Source organism: Talpa occidentalis, unplaced genomic scaffold, assembly GCF_014898055.3.
Source record: "Talpa occidentalis isolate TD23 unplaced genomic scaffold, MPIMG_talOcc4v2.1 talOcc4.2, whole genome shotgun sequence".
NCBI classification, from domain to species: domain Eukaryota; kingdom Metazoa; phylum Chordata; class Mammalia; order Eulipotyphla; family Talpidae; genus Talpa; species Talpa occidentalis.
In genome coordinates this window covers 101,061,843-101,075,263 of record NW_023602073.1, presented here as the reverse complement: position 1 = coordinate 101,075,263, position 13,421 = coordinate 101,061,843, and the positions used below count along the sequence as shown (strand labels likewise).

The window sequence follows — 13,421 nt, the reverse complement described above, 5'->3', positions numbered from 1 at the left end:
TATCCAAGTCTTTCAACTAAATTACTGGTTCCCCAAACCGATTATGTTCACTAAGGAGCTGTGTGAAGTTTGCTCTCCCTTGTTTATAATTAGTACAACCTTCCATGTTTTATTTTTTTGTGTGTTTTCTGTTCCATTTTACCTGAGCACATCTCTACAAAAATACAGAGGGCTCCTTAAAAGACTGTATCTTAAAATTTCTGGGTAAATAATACTGTGGGTGTTCAATAAATGTTGCTTTGTATTGCACAAAATTTCTAGCTTTTTTTGTACAATGAAACTTTAGCTGCTGCATTTTTATTTCAATTTGTAATACAACATAGTTTGATATACCTACATATCTCACTTCTACATATTTATTGCTTTCTTTCTAGTATCCTATAACAACAACATAAATTCATTTTATTTAATCAGAGATGCAGGTGTTTTTCTCAAGATAAGACCAGAAAAGTAAGGTGATTCCTTATATTTAAGGGGCAAATATGAAGATATGGTACATAAAGGGAACACTCTTTACCACATAGCCTTGCAACATCTTGTGAGGCTCAAATATTCTTTTTCTTTCATGGCTTGATAATATCTCCATACAGAAAAACTCAGGGCTACCATGAGTCAGAAAAATATGTTTGCTGCATCTGATGATAACTATACTTTCAACAATAATTACTCAAAGAAAAAAGGACAGGAAAAATTATTTTTAGAATTATTTACTAAGTAATAAATGCAGAGGGTACAAAAAAGTTGCAGGAATACTTTCCCCTCTACTCCTATCACTCAGTTACCTAGTTGCTCTCCAACAATCAACTGTGAGCATTTTTTGTATTAGTGGGTGATTGGTACAGCTTTCAAAGTCTATGTGGGGTAAGGAGGGCCTTCACATAGGGAAGAAAGCTGGAACATAAATGAGAGATAAGCAAAACAGAATATTCTACAAAATAACTATTTGTAATATTCAAGTGTCAAGGTCATGAAAGTCAAGGAAAGATCAAGTTAAGTGTGCAGGTTGAAAGTGACTAAGGAGATATGACAATTAAATGCAGTATATTATTCTCATCAGGATCCTTGATTCTTATGGATGTTACGGCAACAACTGGTGAAATGTGAGTGGGATCTGAGAACTGGGTGGTAGCACTGGATGATTAGATGTTTGTATTATATAAGATAAATGTCTTTGTTTGTTGGACATACAGACTAAAGTATTTGTGATAATGGGATGTTATGTCAGTCATTTGTTGCATTACATTGCAAGCTCTCCTTTCTAATCTAGTTTTTACTACACCAGAGTCTTGCCTGCATTAGATGCTCAATAAAAAAATCACTATGGCTGCAAATGCATACATTGTGCAAAAATGAAAAATGATGTAAAAAATATATGAAAGTTATTAAAAAACCCACTATGGCTGCAATAAAAAATAGTTCCTGAAATGTAGTAAGCAAGCATAGTGAGATGGTTAGAAAGTTAATAAAATAATCCTGGTGAAAAATGGACCCGTGGTAGGAATGGTGATATCAGAGAAGTAAAGAATACCTATATATTTAGAATATGGAATTCAAAAGATTTTGGGTTCTGGAAATGGGAGTGGGGGAGGAAAGAGAAAGGTTATAAAAGCATGATGCCGGGTTTCTCGAAAAAAAAACAAACAAGATGGTAACATTTATTGGTAGTAGAAACACAAGTGGAAGAATAAATTCAGCTGCAGTGTAGAGCAGGTTGGTTCAGGGATAATAATTTATTTTAAATATGTTGAACTTGAGGTACTTGTAAAACATTTTAGTAGCGATGCTAAGTAGTTAGTATGAGACTGAATTTTAATAGGTAAAATTACTCAAGAAGATAGTGCTGGACTGAGAAGAAAAGAAGGTCTGAAATAAAATTTGAAAGGTTAGGGAAATGAGGAAGATCTAGAATAGGCGACTTAGAAAAAAGATATAAAAAGAGAACTGTAAAGTGTGGTGTCTTAAAAAAAAAAGGTAACATTTCAAAAAGAAAGAAATAACTGTAGTTAAGTACTGCTGCAAAGTAAACTACGATAGGCAGTATCTACTAGATTTCATGATAAGTGGTAAAACCCAGATGGGTTAATTGAGAAGTTAAGAAAACTCAGATAATAAATGTAGACATAAACTCTTGAAAGGACAGTCTAAAGAAAGGAACAAACAGGATGGTATATGGAATAGACTATGGGGTTCAGAAGGTTTGCTGTAAAATGAGAGAAATTAGGATATATATAAAAGCATGGTAGGACACAAAATCACTGAGATAAAGTCAATGACACAGGAGAGAGGGCAAATGAGAATGCAGGTTTTCTTAATTCCACACATAGATTTAAACACATTAGTAATTCTTATTTCAGGAAAGTTAAAGTGATCTTGAAAGTAACACTGTTAGTCACTAGAACGTTTGTACAGTGTATTTAGTAAAAAGGGTCCTAAAATCATCCAGTCACATCTGAGGTAAGGAAACTCATGATTGATTAATCTGCTCAAGGTTACATGGTTATTACATCACAGTTCTATGACCTAAAGGCTTCTTCTGACTTTAAACTACATGTTCTTTACATGATCACAGGGTGACATTATATATTGATTTGGGTATTCTGCAGAAGTGCATTTGCAGCCACAAAGTATGGTACAGGGAGGGAGGTGAAGGAGATGTGAAGAGAATGTGACTACTTTCTGGAGCTCCTGTTTCACAGAAATTCATTAAGAGTCCTGAATGAGATTATGCTAAAACAAGATTCAGCTGTTAGGAAAGGAAATGCTAACCATGACCAAAAATTGTAAAAATATATACTTTTGAAACATGCTTACCGGGTGATGGCACTGAATAGCCCACGGATACGTGCTTTATGTCGAGCTACAAAAGCTTCAGTAAAAATTACTCCTCTGTTATCAAGATCAATGTGTCCATTAATAATTCTACCTAGTCGCTGAGTTAGTGCCTGGGGATAAAGATGCAAATTTTTATTAATTTGAAAGAACAAAACTATACCTGTATTTATATTTGAATATTCTTCAAAGTCATGCTGCTGTTGTGTCATGATGATGTACTGAGAAATGTGATGGAGGAATTTTAATATTCACATTATAAATTCACAAGCTATATGAGCTAAAACAAAGATTTAGGATCCAGGAATCTATAATCTCATGTCAGAACCAAGAAATGAATGAGTCAAATTGCTGGTACTTTGAAAGACAGTGCTCTTGCTTATAAGGGTTATATTTCTAATGTTAAATAAAAATGATTAGTCAATATTCTAGATATAGGTAACTTGAATCCTTCCATTATATAAGCCTATGCACTATGGTATACTATATGGTATACTATGTGGTATACTATATGTATACCATAGTGTACAATGGGTAACACATCTTACTATAGACCAGAAGATTCCATAAATGATCTTATCATAGCCATCAATGTATTAAGAATTAACTCCCAAATATTATTCTACAACATTAATAGTCACAAACACTTGCCAAAAAAAAAAAAAAAAAAACCCACAATAAGAAAAAGTCCAGTCTTCTCCTCCCATTAGAATTCTATGTTTATTTCCCTAAAAAGATACATTATATTACCAAGAAAAAATACCTGTGTCAGAAAGTTTCCAGGAAGATCATAGGTTTTACATAGTTCTGATATGGTTATCTGACCACTTTCTTGCAATTTATCATTTACCTCTTCTGCTACCCGATCCAAATAGTTCCTAATATTGAAAAAAAAGTCAAAGAAAAAAATAATTAGGAGTAATGATTTTCCACTTTATGTTCAATTTCTGTTGCAATAAGGTATGCCCCAAAAGGTATGTTGCAATGAGGTATGATAGGTGAATACCATCACTCATTCTGATAATTATTTTTTCTCATTACTATAAAGTTAATATAAAGTTAATCAAATTATGAGTGTCAGCATTTTTTTAACACTGGAAATTCTGCAATCATTTTTCATTAGTATGTTTGGAACAAATCTGTTTTCAGAATGAAGATCATATAGTAAAGATTAAAAATATTATGTTTCGTATTGATTTAAGATGACAGAAAAAAATATTTCCAAGTACATGAATTAAGTTAAGCCCACACAGTTAAGCATTTATTTTTTAAAATTTAGCTCTTTTTCTTTTTCTTAATCAATAACGTACATTGTTTTTGCAATCTAGTTTGTTTTTTTATAATACAGGTTTTCTCTCCTCAGGTGTGGTCACCATAGTTTTCCACCATAGTCCATCCAGCTCTCCTTCTCCCTTCCCTTCCCCCCTCCCCTCCTGGTGCCTCAGATCTATGGTCAGCTTTCAGGAATCAGTTTTAAAAGTCTCTTTTTCTAATCCTTTGTTTGGTTTCTCTGTATTCCACATATAAATGAAACCATCTCGTATTTATCTTTCTCCTTCTGGCTCACTTCACTTAGGATAATCCCTTCAAGTTCCATCCATGTTACACAAATGACATGAATTTCTCCTCTCTGCTGGGTAATATTCCATTGTGTGTGCGCGTGTGTGTGCGTGAGTGCGTGTGTGTGTGTGTGTGTGTGTACACCATTATCTTCTTGATCCACTCATCTTTTCTGAGGCATTTAGGTCGTTTCCATGTCTTAGCTACTGAAAATAGTGTTGTTATAAACATAGAAGTGCAGGTTTCCTTTTGAATTAGTGCTTTTGAACTCTGGCTATATACCTAGGAGTAGAATTGCTGGGTCATATGGTAGATCCATTTTCAGTCTTTTGAGTACTCTCCACACTTCTTTCCATAGTGGTTAGACCAGTCTACATTCCCACCAACTGTGTAAGAGGGTTCCTTTTTCTCTACACCCTCCTTAGCACTTTTTTTTTTTAATATATATATGCCATCTCAAAGGTGTGAGGTAGTATCTCATTTCACTGATAAGTGATGATGAACATAATTTCCTATGCCTGTTGGCCATCTGCATGTCTTCTATGGAGGAGTGCCTATTTAGCTCTTCTGCCCATTTTTTGATTGGGTTATTTTTCTTTTTGTATGAGCTCTTCATAACTCTTCAATATCAGTCCCCTGTCAGATGCATTTTGTTTTGGTGACTGTCCCTTTTGCTGTACAGAAGCTTTCAGTCTGATGCAGAACCAGTTATTATTTATTTTTTCCTTTGTTTTTCTTGCTGCTGGAGAGAGGCCACAAAGATATTTCTGAAGTTTATGTTATGGAGTGCTTTGCCTATCTTTTCTTCTCTGTGTTTTGTGATTTCAGGTCTTACATCCAAGTAAGGATCTTACATCCATTTTGAGCTTATTTTAGCATATGTTGGAAGATAGTGGTGTAGTTTCATTCTTTTGCATGTGGCAGTCCAATTTTCTCAGCACCATTTATTGAAGAGATTTTCCTTGGTTCAGTGTATATTCTTTTAAGCACTTACTTTTTAAGTACAATGATCTGTATAGTAAAGATCAGCTTTATAAGAGTTCTAAATAAAATGGTGACACGGCTACAACTATTCTAATTTGAACAATAAAGTAATGACAAAATGATCTTAAGTATTACACTTACTCATCTATCAATTGTCCCAACACTAGCTGAACATGTTTTTCTGATTTAACGATGTCACCAATTCTATTTTCAATATGAGTCAGGTCCACATTAATTACCTATAAAATAAATACAAATTCTATTAGTGATAAATTCATAGTGTTAATAGGCTTGAATTTATATATTTAAAACTATCTTTTCAAAAACTTACTCTTAGATGAATTTCAAATTGATTTGGAATATTGTAAAAAAGCCTTGGTCAATAAATAAAAAATTAGAGGCTTTATTGCTTATTTACTTTCAGTTTGAAATAATTACACTTTGCATGCTAGGAAAGTATGTTAAGCAGAGAATTACATTTTCATATGACAGTCACCATTTCATACAAGATTCACCAGCTTCTTGTATATAGTGTATCTTATTGATAATAGGTATACATATATTTTCTAAATTTATTTTCTACCTTTTTTATATTTCTCTAATACTTCCACATACTAAAAATGAGTAATCACAAACTAGTGATTTATCTCCCAAAATCACATAACCCTATTATTACACAAAATGACTACTAAGTCGGTAAAGAATAAACAATAAGTCAGTCAGTGAGAAAAAAAAAAACCTTATTGATGCAGTGTATTAGTGAGGATTATTTATGCAATTATTTCTTTACAAACATAGAAAATATAATACCACTGTTAGTGAATACATTTAAAGACACTGAAAAAATTCATATAAAAAATTGTGAAAGCAAAAGGATATTTTATAAGTTTAAAATTTACCTGTTGTAGATCAACAATGTTAACTCGACCTTAAAAGACAAGACATTCATTTATTTTAGATTACATATAAAGTACATACCATCAAGACCTGTAAATGCCAACAGATTTACACTTTGGACAGTCTATATCCTCTTTCAACAAAGGACATAGAGTCACAGTCCAATACAAACTATTAGCTGAATAAATCCTCATGACAGAATAGATATTAATTTCAAAATTTTGTCACAAAAGATAAATTACAAGTACTAACTAATATACAAGTTGGTCAGACCAATGGAGGATATTTATCTCTCTTCAGAACTCAGAATTTATCTACTGTGACCAAGATATGGACAATTAAATTTAGTTGAACTTTTTCAATTATTTGAAATTAGAAGTATTTTCCCACCTATCAGCAAAAAATGTGAAGTATTCCTAATTAAAGATATCTATAATTTTCAAATCATAGCTAACATTTTATTAGCACTAGGTAAGAAGATTGGAAAAAAAGCAAGGGTATGTCTAATAAGATTTAAAGAGTAGTTTTCATAGTAGTGTTTTTATTTTAATGAAATAGTATTTTGCATAGTGGTTCGTTCAAATTTTAAAAAGACAAAGGAAAATCAAAACTTTGTGTATGTGTAATAACATTTCTTAAAATGTAATAGGTGAGGTACCATATTGAATTGAGTTTCCTAATTTAAAGATACTTAAAAAGGCAAGTTTTAAAGAAAAAGCACTGCAGTACCATCATGAATTTCAAGAATATATAATCCTTTAAAATCCCTGTTCCCCCTTCATAATTACCACCTGATAACAGGCACCTAAGTATCCTCCTCTAAGTCACGGACAAATTAATACATTATGAAAAGAAAACTGATTAATTCACATAGAATACGTAACTCAAAAAATACAATTTTGTAAAGTGATAATATTTGACTTCATTTAAATTGTATTATGTCTGCCTGAATTTGTTAAAAATATTAAGGTAGCTTACTGTATTAACAATTGAGTAGGATGTCCAATAACCTCCAAATAATTTATGGTTTTAAAAGTTTCCCTCTTTTCAAAAAACCAGAAAGAAACAAAACAAAACAAAACTAAGGAGTCACTTACCACCTCGGACATGTAGCTCATCTCTCATTTCTTTACTAATCTGGGCTGGTGTAATGTATTCCTTCCCATCAAGTGTGTGAACTACTTCTAGCTGTTTTTGAGCAATCAATTTATTCACAATCTCAATGCAGTTCCTCTCTGACAATCTAAAAGAAACAGGAAAAGTTTTAAAAAACACTTGATACATTTGGGGATCAATAAAATAAACAGAATGTATGAAAGCAGACCTTCGAAGTTTGCACAAAGTGCCATTAGTTCATTACAAAATCTGTATCTTTCACTAATACAGCAATACTGATTCAATAAGTTAAACTCTTGGGAATAAGCAGATTTGCATGTCCTGAGATCATGCACTTAATTGATGAAATCATCCTATTACAGATTTCAAGTTTGCTTTCTTCCAGGTCTCCTTCTAATCTTCAAATCTGAACAGAAGAGTGTGGACATATAATTTAAGCAGGAAAAAAAAAAACTGGTCTACTTTTCTTTCAACTTCCAGTTTCAATTCATTTAAAAATAAAGCACCCAGAATTCTGTTTTAGATTAACTGCAAATTGCCTGTCCTAGGAAAACCATAACTGCAATTGTAGTTACTTCAAGCACTCAGGTGCCCTAGTTTGCTCTCAGTGATACAAAACACAACATTGAAGGATGTCTTCAGCCCCAGAACAACAATATCGAAGGCAAGAAAGTAATCACTGTATAAAAAAAGAATTCGATTAGCATTAAATGTGTTCTATAACAGCACAAAGTAAAAAAGCAAAAAGTTAGTGGTGTTAGAAGAAACGTCAGTGTCCTGGAGTTCGTACAACTAACAGAAGGGCCCAAGGGTGTGGCCCAGCACATCTGTTCAGGTGGACAAAAAGGCAAGAGTGAACGTACTATTTGCGAAACGCTGTTACTTTGGGGTTAGCCCCTCCTTTCGAGCTCAGTCTAAGTCAGCAAGTGTATAATGTGGCAGTGATGCCCCAGTGACCTGGTGACAGGTATGGGACGGACACTAAGACAGCTGGAAGCCACTAGCCCAGGCCGTCGTGGGTGCGGGGCGCGCCAGCACCAGGCGGGGCAGGGTTAGAGTTTTGGGGTGTAGTAGCTTGTGGGCTTCCCCGCGAGAACTGTACTCGGAACCTCAATCCAACTTCGGGAAGGAGAAAGGATGGCGGGATGACAGGCTGAGAAAGTCTGGGGTCTCGGGCCAGAAATCTGCGGCCTCAGACACTGGCGTGGCCGCCTAGAGGATATTCGGAACCAGAAAATGAAGAGGATCAGGCACCTCTGCGTGGCCTCTGCGAATTGCGCCCGCTGGAAGTCAGCCGCCAACCGCCTGATCTCTTCCCAGGCGTCCGCCATCACTGCCGAGTGCGTTGCGCCGCCGAGGAACTGCAGACACGTCAGCCCTACGCCTGCGGGAGGCCAGGCGGAACGGACCGCGCGGAGGGACAAGAGGCTCCGCCCCCGACGCAAATACGGCGCGCGACGCGGAGGCGCTCAGCCTCGCCCCCCGCGCGAGGGCGGGGCGACCTTCTCGGTGCTGGCGCTGCCGTCGCTCATGTTCTGCGTCTTGCGGGAGTCCTGCAGGATGGCGTCAAGTTAGTAGAGTGTTACTTCAGGTCTATGTTTGCATAATTCCTGGTGTTTTGGATCAAGTTCATCACTTTCCCCCGCCCCTCGTCTGCCCTCTTGTTTGGGAGGGAGGGGTCGGGAAGAGATGTGCTTGGACCTGCAAAGAGCCTCTCCCACATCTCTAGCTGTTTTTAACCAAATGTACTGTCCCCTTTATATAGGAAATGGTGTTAATTCTTACCTGGGCCCAGAGCGATGTGTGTAGGACATTACTGAAGGTAATTACTTTGTATTTTTTTTGCACAAAGATGAACAATTTGGGTATCATAAAGACTGTTGAGTTGCTTTCATGTATTCTAGACCCTTTCCTATTTTAAGGGAAAAGTTGGTTAGTCATATAATGCGAAAATGTTTAAAACTTTAAAACTAAGGTTATAAATGTGGTTGTGGATGAAATGGAAGAAGCCAGTAGCAAGTTTATTTTGCTTTTCTCCTACATTGAGATCAGTAAAAAGTCGATATTTCTTTCTTTTTCCCTTTTTATCTTTACATTTAAGTTAAAAAAATACTTTTAACGCCATGCTCTATAGCTAGAGTTAATAAAAGAGGTGTCAGTCTGTCAGAAGATGTAAGGTCTACATGAAGAAAACTGCAAAATTTGAGAAAATAACTCAAAGAACTAAATAAATGGAGAGATAGTCCATGCTCATGAATAGTAAAATTAAGTGTTGCTAAAGCATCAATTCTTTCCAACTTGACTTATAGAGTCAGTGCAATCCCAGTTAGAATCCCAGCAAGTTATTTTATGGATGTCAAGAAACTAAATCAGTTTAATAAGAGTCCAGAAATATATCCACATTTGTATAGTTGTCTGATATTTGGCAAAGAAAGCAAAGATTGCCTTTTGAAGAAATGGTACTGGAACAGCATTTCAACAACAAAAAAATATAGATACATACCTGATATTCTTCACATAAACTAACTCAAAATGAATTATAGATCTAAATGTAAAGTGCAAAACTGTAAAGCTCCTAGCAGGTAACTTATTGATAGGTAGCTTTGGGTATGGTGATGACTTTTTAGATACAATAGGCATGACCCGTGAAAAGAAATAATTGATAAGCTGAACTTTTTAAAAAAACAAAATACTTGCCCTGTCCAAAATCAATGTCAAGAGAATGAGAAGACAAGCCACAGGCTGGGAGAAAATATTTGCGAAAGACACATCCAATACAGGAATGTTGTCTGGAATACATGAAGAACTCTTAAAATTCAACAATAAGAAAGCAACAAAATTTAAAAATGGGCAAAGACCTTAATAGAGTTCTTCTTATGAAAGAAAATAAACAGATGGCAAATAAGCATATCAAAAGATGTTCCACATCATTAAGTCATCAGAGAAATGTAAATTAAAGCTATTATATACCTGTGAGAATGGCCAAAATGTGGAGTTCTGGAAACATCATATGCTGGTGAAAGACCTCTTTGTTGGTGGGGATGCAAAATGATAAGCTACTTTGGAACACCATTTGGCACTTTTCTTACAAAGCTAAATATACCTTTCCAGTACAATCCAGCAGTTGCATTCCTTCGTATTACTAAAGAAGTTGAAAATTCAGGCCCACACAAAAACTTCCATATGATTGTTTATAGCAACTTTATATATAATTGCCAAAACTTGGAAGCAACTAAGATGTACTTCAGTAGGTGAATAGATAAGTAAACTGTGGAACATCCAAACAATGGAATATTTATTATTCATCACTAGAAGGAAATGAAATATCAAGTCATTAATACACGGAGGCACCTCAAATGTACACTACGAAGTAAAAGAAGCAAATCTGAGAAGGCTACATACTGTATGAGTCCATTTATGTGATAGCCTGGCAAAGCCAAAACTATGGAGACATTAAAATGATCAGTGTTTGCAGGGTTGAGGAGGCAGTATTTTCAGGGGTTGATGAATAGGAGTTATTTGCAGGGGTTGATGAACAGGCAGAGCACAGCAGATTTTTGGGGCAGTGAAAATACTCTGTGATACTATAATGATAGGCATATATCATTATAGATTTTTTCCAAACCCATGGAATATATGACACTAAAAATGAATCCTAATGAACACCAGGGACTTTGAGTAATTATGATGGGTCCTTGTAGGTTCATTAATTATAAAAAATGTACCACTCTAGTGGGAGATCTTGATAATGAAGAGTCTGTATATAGATGGAGGCAAGGAGCATGTGGGACATCGCTATAGTTTTTTGTCAATTTTGCTGTAAACTTAAATATGCTGAAAAAAATAAAGTCTTAAAAATTAAATAACATTTAAAAGTAAGTCCTTCAGTAAATATATCCATGTTTCAAATGTTGTATAGCCATAGTTACTCATGGCTCTCTTATAAGAGTATAGCAAACCATCTTCATCTTTACCGAATACTCTATTGAAGAGTTCCAATCTAGACCTTTGAAAAGAGCACACATTTCTTCAGACTCTGAAATCATGAGACTCAAGGCAACTGTCTTCACCAATCAATCATATGCCCCAATTGTAGTTTTATCTATTTTAATTTAGGAATATGAATTTGAATGGGAAATATTTCAGTGTTGGCCAACATCTGGTACAGAGTAGAGGAGCTTTAAGTAATGTAAGACCAGAATAATGATAACACAGAAGACAAAAGACTTTGAAGAACAATCTTGGTGTAGACTTGGAAAATACAATTTGAATTTTCTAGAAATATTTCTAATAGCTTCTAGAAACTTAAATTTTGACATATCCATTATGTGAAAAGGGCTCATGGCCTTTTCAGCCACACCGGGTAAATGATTATGTCATTAGGTACATGATTTAAATTAAACAAAGTTTTATTATTTTAAAATAAAATTTTCTGTCATAGGTAATGTGGATTGATAGTTTCACTGATAAAAGATATGATTCTGTAAAGCTTCTCCAAGAGAAACTTTGGAGAAATTTTCAGGATTTCCTCCTGTTAACTAGGAAAACAAAGCAACAAAATTTGAAGTTCTTATTCCAGTTCAACTAGGAAAATAAAACTTAACTGCAAAATGAGTGTTATCAAAGAAGTCAGTATTTATAATTTGTCATTATAGAGAAATGGGAAAGACATGACAGTGTTGATTACATTACTGACATTATTGTAGAGATTTCACAATCTCACCATCAAAAATGGCAATTAAATCCTATAATTAAAAGGCATCCATGCCTTGGGAAACCACTATGTTTTATGGGTGGAAGAAGAGGGAGAAAAGGCCAGAAAAAGGAAGGTGAAATTGAAGTAGAAATAAAGGAAGCAAGAAGGTACAGGGAATGGTATAGTTCGTACCCCTGCAGACTGAAAGGAAATGAAAATAATGCATTGATTATTAGAGCAAAGAGGTTGTGACTTTTAAGAGGGTTTTTTTTTTTTTTTCTGCCATGGTGTCAGTTTGCTGGACTACCTTATGAGTAAGTGAAGAAAGAGGTGGCGATTCACTGCGGGATCATAGAATTATAGACTATGCAGATTTCTTTTGCTTGAACACTTAAAATGATGAAATGTTCCCTTTGCTAGTAGACACGTCCATTTTTGGACAGATCTGTTAGAAATTCCTTCCTCCTTCTTACAAGGTCTGTTGTTCTGTAGCTTCCATGTTCTTTTGGTGAATGATCGACAGGATGACTCTAATATCTTTCTCATGACAGCTTTCTAATTATTTGACACTTGTCCCTCCCAGTTTCTTTTTCCATGTTAAACACCTGAGATCCTTCAATTATATCTCCTAACAAGGTTTCCACACCTCTAGATATTCTGGCTACTCTTTCTTATTGTACTCTACTTTGTCATTGTCAGCTTTAGAAAGTGATTCCCAGAAGGGATTTAGTATTTTACACATAGTCTGCCTAGAGCAGATGTCAGTGAGATTAATTTCCCTAGATATTATAGTTCTGTTAATTGAATTCTTGGCTTAAATTGAGCTAGTAATGCACTGTTTCTGACTGGTATTTATCTAAATTGCTATCAAACTAGGTTTAACCTATTCTGTAACTGAACAAATAAATTTCATTTGATAAATTTTCATCTTCTTAGTTTTCACCCCTTCATTCACTCATTCATCCTTTTAACAAATAGAGTTTGAGGTCTATATGCCAGGCATAGTAGCATGCTTTGGGGATACTAAAAAGAACAAACTATTCTATCTGAATGAGATTATCTCAGAAATTAGATATATTATTCAGTGTTGTTATTTCTGTGACCACCTGTCATCTATACATTTGATAACAATGATAAAGTCTTTACTAAAGTTAACAAAATTCAGAATCAAAGGTACATTGCTGTGATAAACTGGTGACGCTAAAATACTAGAAATCTAGATTTTAAATAAAATTAGTTCAAGGAGGCTTTAAAGATAGCTAATAGTCTGATACATTTGTTTTATGAAAGAGAGCTAATATATACCCTTGAGTATGATTTTCTTAAAATACCATATTTC

At 34.7% G+C, this 13,421-nt stretch overlaps 1 protein-coding gene and 1 long non-coding RNA gene across 6 annotated transcripts in view; one reads left to right on the top strand and one right to left on the bottom strand.

Annotated features, from left to right (window-relative positions):
• The window catches only part of UFL1 (UFM1 specific ligase 1), a 31,665-nt gene extending 22,865 nt beyond the window's left edge, over positions 1-8,800 (bottom strand). Inside the window, exons 1-6 of the mRNA XM_037520124.2 lie at positions 8,641-8,800; positions 7,368-7,513; positions 6,273-6,301; positions 5,515-5,612; positions 3,593-3,707; positions 2,812-2,942 (exon numbers count right to left, since the gene is read on the bottom strand). Of these exons, the coding sequence (XP_037376021.1) occupies positions 2,812-2,942; positions 3,593-3,707; positions 5,515-5,612; positions 6,273-6,301; positions 7,368-7,513; positions 8,641-8,717 (596 nt within the window). The 5' untranslated portion in view covers positions 8,718-8,800. The remainder of the gene's footprint in view (positions 1-2,811; positions 2,943-3,592; positions 3,708-5,514; positions 5,613-6,272; positions 6,302-7,367; positions 7,514-8,640) is intronic.
• Positions 1-13,421, top strand: part of LOC119252710 (uncharacterized) — a 53,535-nt gene that overhangs the window by 27,548 nt on the left and 12,566 nt on the right. For 3 of the 5 annotated variants that reach the window (XR_008553295.1, XR_005126898.2, XR_005126897.2), the window contains exon 8: positions 9,152-9,208. The exons of the other annotated variants lie outside the window; for them this stretch is intronic. This is a non-coding gene — a long non-coding RNA (uncharacterized LOC119252710). The remainder of the gene's footprint in view (positions 1-9,151; positions 9,209-13,421) is intronic. 5 annotated transcript variants of the gene reach the window in all.